Raw genomic sequence first — 15897 nt, 5'->3', positions numbered from 1 at the left:
TCAAGAAATAAAGCAATATGTTCTCCAAAGTAAGTATTGGAAACAATTTAATCAGTAATAATTAATTTAATTTGTTATTAATTATTTTACTGACTTTACTATTTAGTAATTTAATATACACAGACACTTTAATGTAATCAATTGTTTTGTTATTTGTAGATATTCGCTTTGAGTGCTGTGTTGGCGGTCGCTGCGGCTGGTCTCCTACCCCATCAGCCTCAATATTCTTCAGCTGCTGCTGTTTCTTCTCAAAGTATAGTGCGCCATGAACAAAACCACGCTATTTCTGCTGCTCCAGTTGCATACCACGCTGCACCTGTAGCTTACCAGGCGTCTCCCGCCCACTACTCTTCTGCCGCCGCTGTATCTTCGCAAAGCATCCAACGTCATGATCAACCTCAAGCTACTGCCCACTACGCTGCTGCACCTGTGGCTCACTACGCTGCGGCTCCTATTGCCCACTACGCTGCTGCTCCAGTAGCTCACTACGCTGCTCCCGCACACAGAATCGTATCTGCTCATGAGGAGGAATACGCTCACCCCAAATACGACTTCTCATACTCCGTAGCCGACGGACACACCGGCGACAACAAGTCTCAGCACGAGAGCCGCGACGGTGACGCCGTGCACGGCGAGTACTCCCTGGTCGAAGCTGACGGCTCAGTGCGCACAGTCCAGTACACCGCTGACGCACACAACGGTTTCAACGCTGTGGTCACCAACTCCGCTCCTTCCCACCACGCTGCGCCCGCTCAGGGACATATCCTCGCTCATCATTGATTAAGTGTACTGTATTAAGTCTACTTAGATATTTATTATTCTAAATTATGTCGTCGGATTTAATAAAGATAACATATTAAATTATTATTTTGTTTAAATTATCGTAACCGTCGCCTACTTGAAACGCTAAAGTATGAAAGCCAATAAGCCACGTTTGACATTGAGTTGATATAATCGGTCGAGAGATTTAATGTATTTGATAAAAATAATTATCGTCATTAATAGTCCTTAAATAATTTATTTCGTTCTTTCGTTTTCGCACATTTTTAAATTTGGACTGATAATTATTATTTCAATATTAACAAATATCAAGTGTTTAATCGATTTTTTATAAAACAGACGAATAAAATAGATTTTAATAATTACTTTTTTTAAATAATTTTTTAAAATAGCATTTTTGACAAATTTTGAAATAAGTTAAAAAAAACGCGATAACTCAAAAAAGGTTTATTTTGCACTACACATATGGGGGTTAAAATTATTGCAAATAGTCACCCATAACACCTCCTAACGGGAAGACGTCGAATTACCAATAACCCTGTATATTATGCATGAATTGTTTATAGGGATAACTCAAAAAAACTTTCTGTGAAAATTTCAACCGTCTGTCAGACGGACTGCCAGCGCAGACTTATTAATAAGTCTTTGGATACGGAACCCCAATAATTATCGTTCGCTGCACTTCTGGTGACCTTCTCACTCTCCACGTGATAGCGAGACAAAGTTGAGCCGATTAGATAAAAGCGACTGAAATGGACGATGAGAGAGAGAGAGAACTCGGCGTCCGGCGTACTGACGACTTCCACATTTGAAGCCACACGTAAGAGGAAAGCGTAACGCGGTTTTCCAGCGAATTAAAAAAGGATGGATGGAAGGAGGACACTTGGGATGAGATAGACGTTTGAAAAATCAATCTATTAAAAAGAATAATAGATTATTTTAGCTCATCATATTAATTAATAGTTTAAGTCATTCAAAACCTAAGCGTGTACTAATTAAAAAAATAACATTTAATTAAAGATATATTTCACAGGATACTTTCTAAAATAAATTAACAAACTAATAACGTCTATTATGCACATAATACGGGCACAGGAAACTGCGTTACAGTCAACAATTTTGTCTTTCCTGACTGCCATTAGCAGATATTTCGCCTTCCTCAATACGTAACTGAACCATTAAATACATCCGTTAATGTAATGAACACTAATTAAAACTATGTTTAAAATTTAATAGTCTGATTTATGTCATTATTGATTTGACATTTGAAGGAAGAAGACATCTGTTTAACTAATCACCGTTACTCGTACCTTTGTATGAACAAACATGTATGCATAATTATTAGTACGTACCAGTCAATGACTAAAATCTAAGGTAAATGCCCTTTCGCCTACTTCTCGGTGTTGAAGTTTTTCCATCACCCACCATCAGTAAAGATTTACATGTTTCAAAAGTTAATCATTGAGCCATATCGGTTAAAATATTACTACAGTGATTAATTTTTACATGATATAAAGTAAAAGACAAAATATTATAATATACGTCATGTGTCAGATTATGGAAACCGCATGTGCCTCGGAAAACAATTATTATCCAATTCAAAATCAAAATATACTTTATCCCAGTAGGCTTGCACAAGCACTTTTGAATCGTCATTTCACGACTTTTTTATATTAAGTGAATCCATCACCGGTTCGGAAAGTAGATTCTACCGAGAAACAAGAAAGGCAAGAAACAAAATAGGCTATTTGACAATGCGAAAAATAAATTGTGAATTATTGTAATCAGTGTATATTATGTGTTTAAAAATGGTTATTTACTAACGAAACTTGAAAATAATACTTAATTTATTCAAAAATCAATAAATAAAAATGCATTTTTTCAAACGTTTGTCACGTGACACAAAACGCTCCTGATTGGCCGGGCCTATGACGAAGTCATTTTGTTGTAAACCTTGCTTTTCTTCCTTACTACTATACGTACCACAGATTAAAATACAGCAAAGCGACGTCACCAACCTCATTGCAGCGCTATATTGTCCAAGTAGCGTTTTCGCGCGTTATTTAAATATGGAATGTTATAAATGAAATATTTAATATGATATTTTTCGGCAAATATGTACTAGAAATAAAAAAAATCAACTTTTACTGGGTTCCTTAACCTCTACTAAATAATATAAAATGGATTTTAAAAACCAGTTAAATAGCCTATTCTGGCAAGAAACTCAGTAGTCTTTTTCAACATTTAAAAAAACAGTCATGTTGGTTAATTACAATTATATATGCATCTAATATCCTGCCTGGAAGTCAACAAGTATTAATTCCACGTTTTTTTTATCGCATGTATAAACTTATATTGAATAATATGCCTTCTTTTACCAATGTATCAGTCCTGCCCATACCGATCATGGCGGATTTGTCATCCCATCGTATGAGCAAATTGAAAGTGCACCTGCGCTTGCACACACACTATACTAAAATAAATCCTGCCTAGGTTATTTTTATTATTCGAAAACTAATATTGGAATATACTTAATCTTTTATGTGTGTATGTTAATTAAATCAAAAAGAGCTCGAATATTTTTTAAAGAATATTTTTATGTAGTTAAGTGGCTTATATTTTACCCGGTAGGTATTCCAGGTATAGGTCCAATCTAACATAGAGAGATCGCTGTGACCGTGTTCCAACTATTAAATATATTTAATAACAAAAAATACATATTCTTATATCACACGTACGAAGCCAGGATGGGAAGCTAGTGTGTATACTTGTGCTGGTAAATATCATCATTATCACTATCATTTCATAGTAAAAAGCCGCTTACCGCTGTCTGTTCTATGTATGCTTAGATCTTTAAAATTATTCACAACGGATTTTGATGCCGTTTTTTTTAATGGATTGAGTGATAACAGAGGAAGGTTTTCTTAGTAAAGAAACAAGAAAAATTCTATTGTATATTTAGTTTTCGAATTGCACTCGTGCGAATTCGGGGTGACTCGCTACTTAAATTGTATAAGTATTTAAGAGTGGAAAAGAAAGTACAATCACTTATTATAACAACACGCAGATCCAGTTTACCCGGCTGACCTTACCATGACCAAAAAAACATTACTATATAAGCGGTTTTTTTAGTAGCCATGTATTAGTCGTGTTCGATAAATATAACAAAATGTTTTCCAAAGTAAGGACTAATTATATTATTATATATTAAATATATATAGATTACATTTTATATCTTAAAAATAACTGTGTAATTAGTCCAATAAAAAAAGAATTGGTTATATATATAATAATAATAATAAACAATGTTTTTATTACAGATTTTAGTTTTGAGCGCTGTATTGGCGATTGCCGCGGCTGGTCTTCTGCCCCAACCTCATTACTCTTCTGCAGCAGCTGTTTCATCACAAAACATAATCCGACATGATCAACATGGCGTGGCTGCTGCTCCTATCGCCTACCATGCCGCCCCTGTAGCCTACCATGCTTCACCAGCACACTACTCTTCCGCCGCAGCAGTGTCATCACAGAGCATCCAGCGCCACGATCAACCTCAAGCCGCAGTTTCTCACTACGCCAGTGCACCTGTTGCCCACTACGCTGCCACACCTGTGGCACATTACTCTGCTGCACCCGTCGCCCACTACGCGGCTGCACCGGTAGCTCACTACGCTGCTCCCGCACACAGAATCGTATCTGCTCATGAGGAGGAACACGCTCACCCCAAATACGACTTCTCATACTCCGTAGCTGACGGACACACCGGCGACAACAAGTCTCAGCACGAGAGCCGCGACGGTGACGCCGTGCACGGCGAGTACTCCCTGGTCGAAGCTGACGGCTCAGTGCGCACAGTCCAGTACACCGCTGACGCACACAACGGTTTCAACGCCGTGGTAACCAACTCTGCTCCTTCCCACCACGCTGCTCCCACTCAGGGACATGTTCTCGCTCATCATTAAATGAGTCAAACTACGGAATATATTAGACCTATGAAATTGTTTCTGTTTCATGTCAAGATAATTGTAAATATTTATTTAAATTTATTTAGAATATAAAGCATGATTACAAAGGATAAAGACTTTTATTAGCCTTTTGTTCATTTACGCAATAAGATTGACATTAGCAGTGGCGCGTTCATAACTTAAAATTTGATTAGAATGTAATATTCTACAAAATAATTAACAAATGCAATCATATAAAAAAGTAAATTTATTTTAGCAGTTGTTAAAAATTGGTATAGAATTCGATAATAAACCGTATTTAATCTGAAATAGGTTTCGAAGATTTTCTATTTACCGAAAAGTCTAAACTTAGTCTAATACAATTTCTTAAGAGGGTAAAACAAGTTCCAATATTAAGATATTGGATAATATTTTTTTTTTAAAGTTAATAATTTATTAAATGGTCCGAGCATGGCCAGACATCGTGTAAACAAACCCCAGCGAGATTTACCAACCTCTCAGGACCTTAGGCAATATAGTTCAGTAGCATCATAAGCTATCCACTAGACTGAGGCACAGAAGGAGGCACTCATCGTCTGAGTTAAATTATTGCCAGTAAAGAAAATAATAAAAAAAAACAAACAAACAATTGCATAACTGCCTTTATAAAATACTCAAAGATGGTTATTCGTTGCTAAAATCATTAGATAGTGAAAAAGGCGTATTAATCAATATTGGATTATATTAAAGTTAAAAATACGTGGACTTAGTACATATCGATGTATTTATTCTAAAATTAACTTTATTTTACTGACTTACTACTACTGACGTACTTACGTAGTGAATTGCTTCTGTGAGCCTTGATGAGCATTCGAATATATATAATATTTTGTGTTTGATTTTACTTTTGACAGATAAACTAAGATACTTTATGGTAGAAGTTTGTGTTTGTATGTTTATCTCGACAAACCATAAAAAGGTACAGCTTAACAGCAATATTTAGTATTTTTGTGTTCCAGTTTTAAAAGTGTATGAGCCAGTGAAACGTCAGCCGCAGGTGACATATCATACTAGTTCTCTATGTATAAAATTTATATGTACCAGGTCATTAATGGAGGAAAATGTCACTGAGTTCACTTATGTAAATGTATTTTAATCGTGTAGTTTCCTACACGAAATTTTGTAATACGATTTCATATTATGGGGCAAAGAAAGATTAATATACATATTAAATTATTATCAGTATGCATTCGTGTGACTATGTAACTATCGTACGTACAAGATGTCTTAGTGTGCGTGACAACTAAGAGTAAATACAGTGAAGAAAAGTAATTGAATATATTTGTTAACTTCATATGATTAAAACGCCGATTAGTTAACGTAGACACTTTGTGAATGAATAGATCTGGATAATTTATATTCTGAGCTTTATTAATGGAAACTTAAAAGACTTACAAAGACTACATAGGCGAAATTTAATTAAAAAATGTTCATAAACAAATAAAGCAGTCGTAAATGCTAGCATAAATATATGTATATTTAAGTAATTTATTCTAATAAGATAATATATCCGAACTGCCTGATTCATTAGATTTAGTGAAAAGGGTCGTTTTATTGAGTAGACACCCACCAGGTAGGAATTTTTGAAATTTTACTCCTAAGGGGGTGAAATAGGGGTTTGAAAGTTTGTATGGAAGGTCATCATTTTTCTAATAAAAAATATGATACTTTATTTTTGTTGCACTTATAAAAAAATAGTAGACACGTATTTAAACATCTTTGGATATTCCACCCTAAGGGGTAAAATACATACCAATATGGTATACAAAGAGGTTTCAAATTAGTGTAATATTTTAAGCTAATCTGTAAATATATTCAACTTCAAAAACAAAGCCACGGGCAATCGCAGTGGACAACTCTTTCAAGTAGCTCTTTTTTCCGGTCTAACATTATATTTTTTTCGGCTGAAAGACGTTCGACTGAGTGTTTAATTCTTGAAGGACTGTTAATAAATCTACTTAAATTTAGCGTTTAACCTTTTATAGGGTGTTGTGAAATTTTTGAACGGAAAGAGAAAGTTCGCGTCCATTTTCATGACATCACTAGGACCCAGTTACACCTTGGTGACCTTATCACATTCAAAATCACTATATAAGCGACAGTCATTAATGCTAAAGTGTCAGTTGCGATCAAGATACATATCAATATGTTCTCTAAAGTAAGTAATAAATTATGGATGGGTAACAGAAAAGTTATTGTAGTGGTAGGAAATTTTTAGGTTACTCGTATATCTAAGTGTTTGTTGTCTAACAATTAAATTATTATTTGCAGATTTTTGCTTTGAGCGCTGTGTTGGCAGTGGCTGCAGCGGGTCTCTTGCCCGAACCCCACTATTCATCAGCAGCTGCTGTTTCATCGCAAAGTATTGTTCGTCATGAGCAAAACCATGCTGTTGCGGCTGCCCCAATTGCGTACCACACCGCACCTGTATCCTACCACACCGCACCTGTAGCCTACCACGCTGCACCTGTATCATATCAAGCTTCCCCCGTACACTACTCCTCGGCCGCCGCCGTGTCATCTCAAAGCATACAGCGTCATGACCAGCACAACGGTGCTATTGGTGGTGCTCAAAGAGTACATTATGCCGCTGCACCTGTAGCTCATTACTCTGCTGCACCAGTAGCTCACTACGCTGCTACCCCTATCTCTCACTACGCCGCTGCACCTGTCGCCCATTACGCTACTGCCCCGGTAGCTCACTACGCTGCTCCAGCACATAGAATCGTCTCTGCTCATCAGGAGGAACACGCTCACCCCAAATACGACTTCTCATACTCCGTAGCCGACGGACACACCGGCGACAACAAGTCTCAGCACGAGAGCCGCGACGGTGACGCCGTGCACGGCGAGTACTCCCTGGTCGAAGCTGACGGCTCAGTGCGCACAGTCCAGTACACCGCTGACGCACACAACGGTTTCAACGCCGTGGTCACCAACTCCGCACCTTCCCACCACGCTGCGCCCGCTCACGGACATATTCAAGCTCATCACCAGTGGCGTAGCTAGGTGAGAAAGGGCCCCGGTATATAGAAAAAGAATCCGGCCCTCACCCCCTCTTTCCCATCCCTCTTTAACTAATAATTACCTTTTAAAATTATAGGAAATAAGAAATCTTGTGTGCAGGGTCGTGATTTTCTAGCTTCAGAAGCTTAAGGTTTAGTTTAGAGGCCCCTTGAACTCCGGGGCCCTGGTGCACTGCACCACCTGGCCCTACGATAACTACGCCACTGCTCATCACTAATAATTATCGACTCATTTTTATTTATTTATTACGAAAACATAATCGTCATTATTGAATAAAATGGTAAATACGATGTTTTGTTTCATTTCTTTTAAGCCTTGCGAATGAGAGATCATTTTTAGAAATACCATTTGTAAATACCTATAGTTATAAAGTATAAAATATTTGTAAGTAATCATTAATGTAATAAGATATTTCTGCTTTTATTTAAAATATTTCGACGTAACCAATGAACAGACAGATTACAGCTTACCTATATGCCACTACAAGTATTGAGGGCTCTTTTTTTGTTATATTTCTTTATCAGTTGAAATGATTATATGACAATTAATTAAGTAAATAAATATTAACATTTAATTAAATAAATTTTACATTAATATGCTACTAGAGATTTGGAAAGTTTTTAAAGATACAGTTGGATTTACAATACTTATGTTTAAAGGTAGTCTATAAACGTTATACCTAGTTAGCGATATCAAATAAAGTTTTATAAAAAAATATTAAATCATTAAATTTATCATAAATATTATTTTATCATCTCCATATATATAGTATTAGGTACATCTCTGAATTTATTCAAATAAGTTGCCTTAATAATTTGTTTCTTTAACTTTAATAATATCTAAAAAAAATCTACGCGCATAAAAAAATTCTTTCCTCAATTACCCCATACCCGCATATTGGTATATCGCAAATTAATAATAAATAACTCACCTCGGGCCTCGGTAATCAATAGTTGATTTAAAATTATGCAAGGAAGACCTATGGTAAACAACATCTGGGTTAATATGAATACTTAGGCCTGCACTGCAATATGTGTAACAAGAGTAAAAACTAATAAATTACATACTAATCCTAAGTAATAGATGACAGGGAGCCGGCAAGATTGCTTGGTTCGCGGGGTAATCATCTTTATCTTACTTATTCACTAAATAATACAACATATCGATAGCTGGATTATAGTATATATATTGATTTTAACAATATTTCAAAGGCCGTGACACTATGACAAAGAGCGATTGACTGGCCATCCAGAATACAATCTCTAAACTAATGAGATAAAACTACTCACATAACATTAATTTATATCACTATATTAATTTAACAATCGATACATATATTATTTATCCGCTTATTGTATATTAATTATGTCCTTTTACCGCCCAATCTCCAATCTAGTTTTCTTCTCCACTCTCCGTTCGAAATCAACCGTCTTTTGTTTTTCTCGTGCCAGGCAGTACCAGCTCGCCACACCACGCCACGAGAGTATGTGACGGGAGTCCCACTGTAGTGTACACAGATCTGTAATAATATAATAAATATTATTGGACTTATATTGTATATGGATATATATATTATTTGTGTATTTATGTATCTGTCCCTTCGAGTGACACACATCGCGGAAAGCGCGGGAATATAAAATATATGATGCGGGTGAAGACGGTGTGTGTGCACGGCGAGTGGGTATTTAAATATAATATATATTTATATGTAACTTGTAAAACGATATTATAAGTATATATGTGAACATTACACCCACTATACGATGTCGATAATCGAATCAATAATCATACTAATAAATATTATTACAATTAAATAAACGTATTTAAAAATTAAAACCGTACTAAATATTGTAATTTCAAATAAAATTATATAAGTACATTTAAAAAATTATGACAGTAATCACAATCAAAGTATTTAATTATAATCTGACGCTGATGATATATAACGAAGGGAAATTAGGTCCTCGATATCAGATTCGTAATTATGTGGATGAGTCGCCAACTTAAATAACATTTTTACTTTATTAAAAACGTTTATTCTCTTTTTAAATTTTTGGTAATCTAAAATATAATCTAAAAATTTGTTTCTAATGACAGCTGTCAAGCCGTGACTGACGCTCGTTATGTAGCCGCCGCTCCACTTCTCTCATGCGTACTATGTCATATAAAAACGACAGTGTCATTCATTGAAGTGTTAAATAACGCAATAGATGGCATCTGCGACTATGTGTATTTATATTATAAATGCGAAAGTAACTCTGTCTGTCACCATTAAACCGATTAAGATCAAATTTAATTTGAAGTCTTCGAAAAGGTCTTGTTAAAGGAGGTACATTTTAACCGATAACTGGATTAAATATTTAGAGGCATAAGAATGAATATATCGTGAAAAAATCTAAACGTTATTTGAATGTTTCTGCCTCTTTCCCAATTAATCTCTAACCCTTCTCCTCAAAGGAAGAAATGTAAAACACTTTTGAGCTAAGAGGAGCTCTTAGCTCAGCAGCGTTTAACTTTTTTATTTATTACAGCTATAGCGCCGCTCTCTGTCTATCGCTCATATTGTTTCGTACAATTTGTATAATTAATTATAAACAATTTAAAAATTAAAATAACTAAAAATATTACTGATAAATCTTTATTACCATCATGTACAATATAATCTTAATAATGTTTTGGAACGATGTGATGGGTGTCGAATTTCACATCCGCATGGAAACTGAAAAACAACACATGTTAAACATACACAATAAAATAAATATTTTATAAAGTATAATATAATATAAATAAAGATACATAGAAAGATCATTTTTAGAAATATAAAGTAAAATAGCTCACCCAGTGTGGTGGTCACCGTGGTAGTGCACGGTCCGCTCGGAGCCGTCCGGTTGGTGCAGCGAGTACACACCCTTCACCACGTCGCCGTCGCGACTCTCGTGCTGAGACTTCATGTCACCCGTGTGGTGATCCTCCACTTTGTAGTCGAACGTGTACTTAGGGTGCGTCTACATAGAAGAAAATATATATTTTTTTAAGAATAAAACAGCCAATCAATCAAAATATACTTTATTCAAGTAGGCTTTTACAAGCCCTTTTGAATCGACATCTAATAACTATATTAAGCGAAGCTACCACCAGTATGGAAAGAAGATTCTATCAAGAATAACCGGTAAGAAAATCAATTATTTAAAATTAAATTAAATCGATTTTGTAAGGTTCTCTGGAAAATATTTCTTAATAAACTTAAACTTATTGCTCAGTAGCGATACCTTAGAAAAGATTAACTATTTGTGCATCCAAAATAATTTTTATCTTACACATATAAAACATTTATGACGACCTCCATGGTCTAGTGGTTTTAATGGGTACGCCACTGTGAGGTCCCGGGTTCGATTCCCGGCCGAGTCGATGTAGATTACCATTAGTTTTCTATGTTGTCTTGGGTCTGGGTGTTTGTGGTACCGTCGTTACTTCTGATTTCCATAACACAAGTGCTTCAGCTACTTACATTGGGATCAGAGTAATGTATGTGATGTTGTCTCATATAATTTATTGTAAAATTTATAACTTGGGTTTACATTTTTAATTTACATTCATATTATTTCAATCTTACGTGATAGTCAACGTGATGACCGTGTCCAACAATGTCAGCGTGTCCATCGTGACGAGAGATATGACTCGATGAAAACGCTACGTCATGTCCGCTGTCATAATTAAATTGTGCCACCGCAATATTAACTAAAGCAGCAATGTATAAAATCTGAAATGTCAGAAATATTCGTTAGTCATCAAGATATAAATCAATAAATATCTTAATCTAATTATTAAATATTCTTAGTTAAATTATACATAAGAAACATGTACTCAATTATTATATATTTCGTTTGATACAGGTAGAATAAAATATAAAAAAAATCCAGATTTAAAACATACATTTTTAATCCGCTGAATCCCATCCTGTAAATCCACTAATATTTTTGGTTCATCGGTATAAAAAACGTAAGTTAAGCCGGACTAAATAGCAAGTAAGTTCTTAGTGATGTTTGGTGTTAATAACTGACCAGGTCTATGATTAAATAATTACCTTGGTGTACATGTTGTGTTTCTGTCTTTGATAGCAGTTTCAATCTGATACAATTTGTATAAAAATACGGGTTTATATATTGGAAATAATTGTTATTATGTCTAACGATTTCACTATAAACTTCAACATGCAATGCTTTCCCAATTCATGTGCAATTGTTTTAGAGGTTAATTGAATGATTTATCTTAAACAAATTGACAAAAATAACTAAGAGCTTAACTAAGGAAAATTTATATACTTTATGCTATAAATTGAAACATTTAAGTGAAGAGTTATGTATATACGAGTTGTTAAAGATATATATGTCATAATCATTAGATCTTCGAAGAAATATTGAATATGGATATTTTTGACGGTTGCTCGGTATTTATATTTGACAAATTTATAATCTATATTATTCGATATCATTATAAATGTGAAAGTAACTTTGTCTGTCGCTCTTTCACGACCAATCTAATGAACTGATTTAATGAAAATGGTGTGAGGCACGCAAGCTGTACTTGAACTTAAATGAAAGACATAGGATAGGATAACTAGTTTTCCATAAAACTGTTAATCTTATTTCTAAGTAATTGAACTTCTATGCAATTAATCAGGATACCTACTTAAGCTGGGCAACGCAAAATAGTACAGACTTGTATAAAAATCTGTATACGATTGTAGGCATTCATATACTATTTACATAATAGATGGGCAGTACGGCAAATAGGCCAGTTGATAATAAGTGGTCAGCACAGCTCAGGAACACAAAAACACTAAGAACAGCTTTTTTACAGCAGAATACACCAAGAGTTTTAATTAAATCATTAATAATAAAAATAGGACTAGTAGTATATTATATTAAATAAATTTTTATAAATAAAAAAAAACCGCCTTCAAAAATGAACTAAAAAGAAAAAAATAATCAGTTACATCCATATCCTATTAACGATTTTTTAATCACCTCTCAATCGAGGTATTAGTTACTGATACTCGTCATAACACATTTGAGACGATTGAATTCGAAATGTTATACACATATATCATTAACATTATTATATCGATCTAAAAAGGTAAGTAACAGTTTGCAGATACCTGACACTGCTCAACATAACTGCGACTCCTCTCCAGGAGGTTTAGAGCTTATGCCACAACACTGTGTACTAGATGGCACAATGGTAGATTCATATGAGGAATTTTTAAACAAAGTTCAATTGAGCTTGCACTAGAGTGTATAAATCTTCTCGTATAGAAATGCTTTTTCATCTCTTTCTCCTTACGTCGTGTCTTTCTATTATTTACAGTAATATATGACTATTTGATTTCATTATTCTTGAACGTTTTAAATTTATTTCATCGTGTCTGTTGTGTAATTCATAATATATTGCAAAAGCCTGTTTCATGCGGGTATCCATCAAACCCATCTAACCCTTTAAAATCCAAATCCATACAAAATATCCCTCTAATTACTAGAGAACGTAAACTGAATTAAAGCATACTTGAATAAAAATATTAAATCGATAGATATTTTATTATAATATTTATTAAATTTAAACATAAAATATATATTATATTTTATTATTTTTCAGTTGCTAATTAAAGAGATAGAGATAGAGTCGAGATGGTCAGTGGTTAAAACGCGTACATCTTAACCGATGATTGCGGGTTCAAACCCAGGCAAGCACCGCTGTTTCATGTGCTTAATTTGTCTTTATAATTCATCTCGTGCTCAGCGGTGAAGGAAAACATCGTGAGGAAAGCTGCATGTGACAAATTTCATAGAATTTCTGCCACATGTGTATTCCACCAACCCGCATTGGAACAGTGTGGTGTAATATATTCCGAACCTTCCCCTTAAAGGGAGAGGAGGCCTTTAGCCCAGTGGGAATTTACAGGTTGTTGTTGTTGTTGTTGTTCTTGTTAATTAAAGGCTTCGTTCTTTACATATTAAAAAACAAAGGATTAAATCTATTTTATTTGCATTGAAATTTTATACGCAATAATTCAGTAAACTGTATTGATTCTAAAAAGAGAGAAAGGTCATCTATTAAACATACGGATTTCACTCGCGCCCTCAGATGCTTTTTTGTACGGTATCTTATTTCTACGTTTGTTTTATCTACAACTACGGAAAGTATTGTATTAAAAAAAACTTATACTTTATAAGTCTTTTTTTAGTGTAAAAATAAATAATCGATTTTAGAATAGAGTCTGTATACAGTGGTGACTGATTTAAGAATAGGAAAAGATAATTTATTAGAAAGCGGCCCAAGAAATATTGTAAAAAAATTATAAATTTTGTTCTAGATCGTGAGTTATTCCCTTAAAATTAAAATGTAGTTAAACAAATAATATTTTATTTTTAACTTTAAGCTACTCCCTGATTAACACTGTTAAATCAGTTAAAATTTGAGCAATTTCCCCTTATATCCGTTTGCTAATATTTTACATATAATAAATATTTAATATAAAAAGGCATATAGTAATCTAAAATAAAATTATAACAATTCAAGGACTATATAGTTTATTGAAAGATATACACAGTTTTAGTAATAATGCTTAGGAACGATGTGATGCGTATCGTATTTTACATCGGCATGGAATCTGCAAAGAAAATTATACATTTATTGAAAATGTTCTTTTTATAAGAAATACAAAACTAAATTTAACTTATAACAAGATAGATAGCATATTTACCCGGTGTGGTGGTCACCGTGGTAGTGCACGGTCCTCTCGGAGCCGTCCGGTTGGTGCAGCGAGTACACGCCCTTCACCACGTCGCCGTCGCGACTCTCGTGCTGAGACTTCATGTCACCCGTGTGGTGATCCTCCACTTTGTAGTCGAACGTATACTTGGGGTGTGTCTGATGATTAACAAAATAAAGAATTTAAAAGCGAAATTGGTAAAAATATACTACTAAATAAACAAATTATTATAATTACATAGTAGTCATGGTGACCGTGAACATTGACGATTTCGGGATGTCCGTCATGACGAGAGATGTGCTGTGACGAGTACGCTGCTCCGTGCCCGTAGCCGTACTGGGCTACGGCGACAGCGACGACGGCAAAGAAACACAATACCTGTAGTATAGTATTATCACAGTGATTACTTTATAAACAGACTATATCTACTTTTATTACATTTAGTTTTAATTATGGTTTAGTAATATAGAAATCTAAAACACTAGATAATGTTATACATTTACCTTGCACAACATGTTTTTTATTATTGCTTTTCTCAACAGTTGTCACTGAACTGATACATATGAAAAACACGTCAATTCTTTTATACCAACGTTAACGATCGAAACCAATTTCAATATAACAATTAAATACGTTAAAAGACATTTATGAGCCTAACACATATGGATAATAAATACAGTGAATTTGTAATAATATTTTAGAAAATATTGTAGTGATTTGGTTTGTCAACAAATTTAATTGAAGCCCTTACAAAAAGTATGTGCTATGTAGAAGTAGAGGTCGATGGTTATCAAAGTATATTTAGTCATAGCAAAACATCCCGGCAAATGACTAGCTGATGATGGACTGCACTTATTAGAATTAACTAAAAAATGGTATTTATTGATATTTTATGAGTAAAAGTTGTATTTTCTTCATTAAACATTAAAAAAGACAATCAGTATTTGACAGTTTTATAATCTTCTTATTTTATCTTGAAAGAACATTCTAATTGATAATTGTTTAATTAGTCTTTTAAATGTTGCAACATATTTTTCGTCCTTTATTTTTTATGAAAATTTCAACAGATCCGTTCTCGTTTGACAACTTATTATAGCTACTTAATATATTATATAAATTAAATCTAATAAATTATCAAACAAGAACAATAAATCTGCTGATGTATATGACTTGAAATTTATTTGGTAGTAATGAGACTTTTGAATCCAATAATTCTGCGCTTTCTTGTCGAATTGCCGTTTTATCGACTTATAAGAATTAGAGAGAAAATCTGACTCATTGCCAAACTTCGAGATTGACCGTGACTAAAAAATTAAT

At 34.1% G+C, this 15897-nt stretch overlaps 3 protein-coding genes and 1 long non-coding RNA gene across 4 annotated transcripts; 2 read left to right on the top strand and 2 right to left on the bottom strand.

Annotated features, from left to right (window-relative positions):
* On the top strand, window positions 1-4742 carry LOC124530640 (cuticle protein-like). Its single transcript, XM_047104875.1, has 3 exons — window positions 1-29; window positions 160-754; window positions 4183-4742. Exons 1-3 carry the CDS (start codon window positions 18-20, stop codon window positions 4740-4742), a joined length of 1167 nt encoding a protein of 388 aa, XP_046960831.1. The 5' UTR covers window positions 1-17.
* Window positions 4743-6917: 2175 nt separating this feature from the next.
* LOC124530443 (cuticle protein 19-like) lies at window positions 6918-7793 on the top strand. Its single transcript, XM_047104614.1, has 2 exons — window positions 6918-6942; window positions 7056-7793. The coding sequence occupies exons 1-2, from the start codon at window positions 6931-6933 to the stop codon at window positions 7791-7793; spliced, it is 750 nt and encodes a 249-aa protein (XP_046960570.1). The 5' UTR covers window positions 6918-6930.
* A 2646-nt stretch (window positions 7794-10439) lies between these two features.
* Window positions 10440-14660, bottom strand: LOC124530642. The gene is made up of 2 exons (XR_006966476.1): window positions 14572-14660; window positions 10440-10530 (listed from the first exon to the last, which is right to left on the bottom strand). It is a non-coding gene; the product is annotated as an uncharacterized LOC124530642 (long non-coding RNA).
* On the bottom strand, window positions 10646-11926 carry LOC124530636 (cuticle protein 19-like). Its single transcript, XM_047104872.1, has 3 exons — window positions 11896-11926; window positions 11425-11571; window positions 10646-10816 (listed from the first exon to the last, which is right to left on the bottom strand). The coding sequence occupies exons 1-3, from the start codon at window positions 11905-11907 to the stop codon at window positions 10646-10648; spliced, it is 330 nt and encodes a 109-aa protein (XP_046960828.1). The 5' UTR covers window positions 11908-11926.
* Window positions 14661-15897: the final 1237 nt, after the last annotated feature.

Source organism: Vanessa cardui, chromosome 6 (assembly GCF_905220365.1).
Source record: "Vanessa cardui chromosome 6, ilVanCard2.1, whole genome shotgun sequence".
Classification (NCBI taxonomy): domain Eukaryota; kingdom Metazoa; phylum Arthropoda; class Insecta; order Lepidoptera; family Nymphalidae; genus Vanessa; species Vanessa cardui.
The sequence above is the reverse complement of the archived record's forward strand: the minus strand, read 5'-3'. Positions and strand labels throughout refer to the sequence as shown.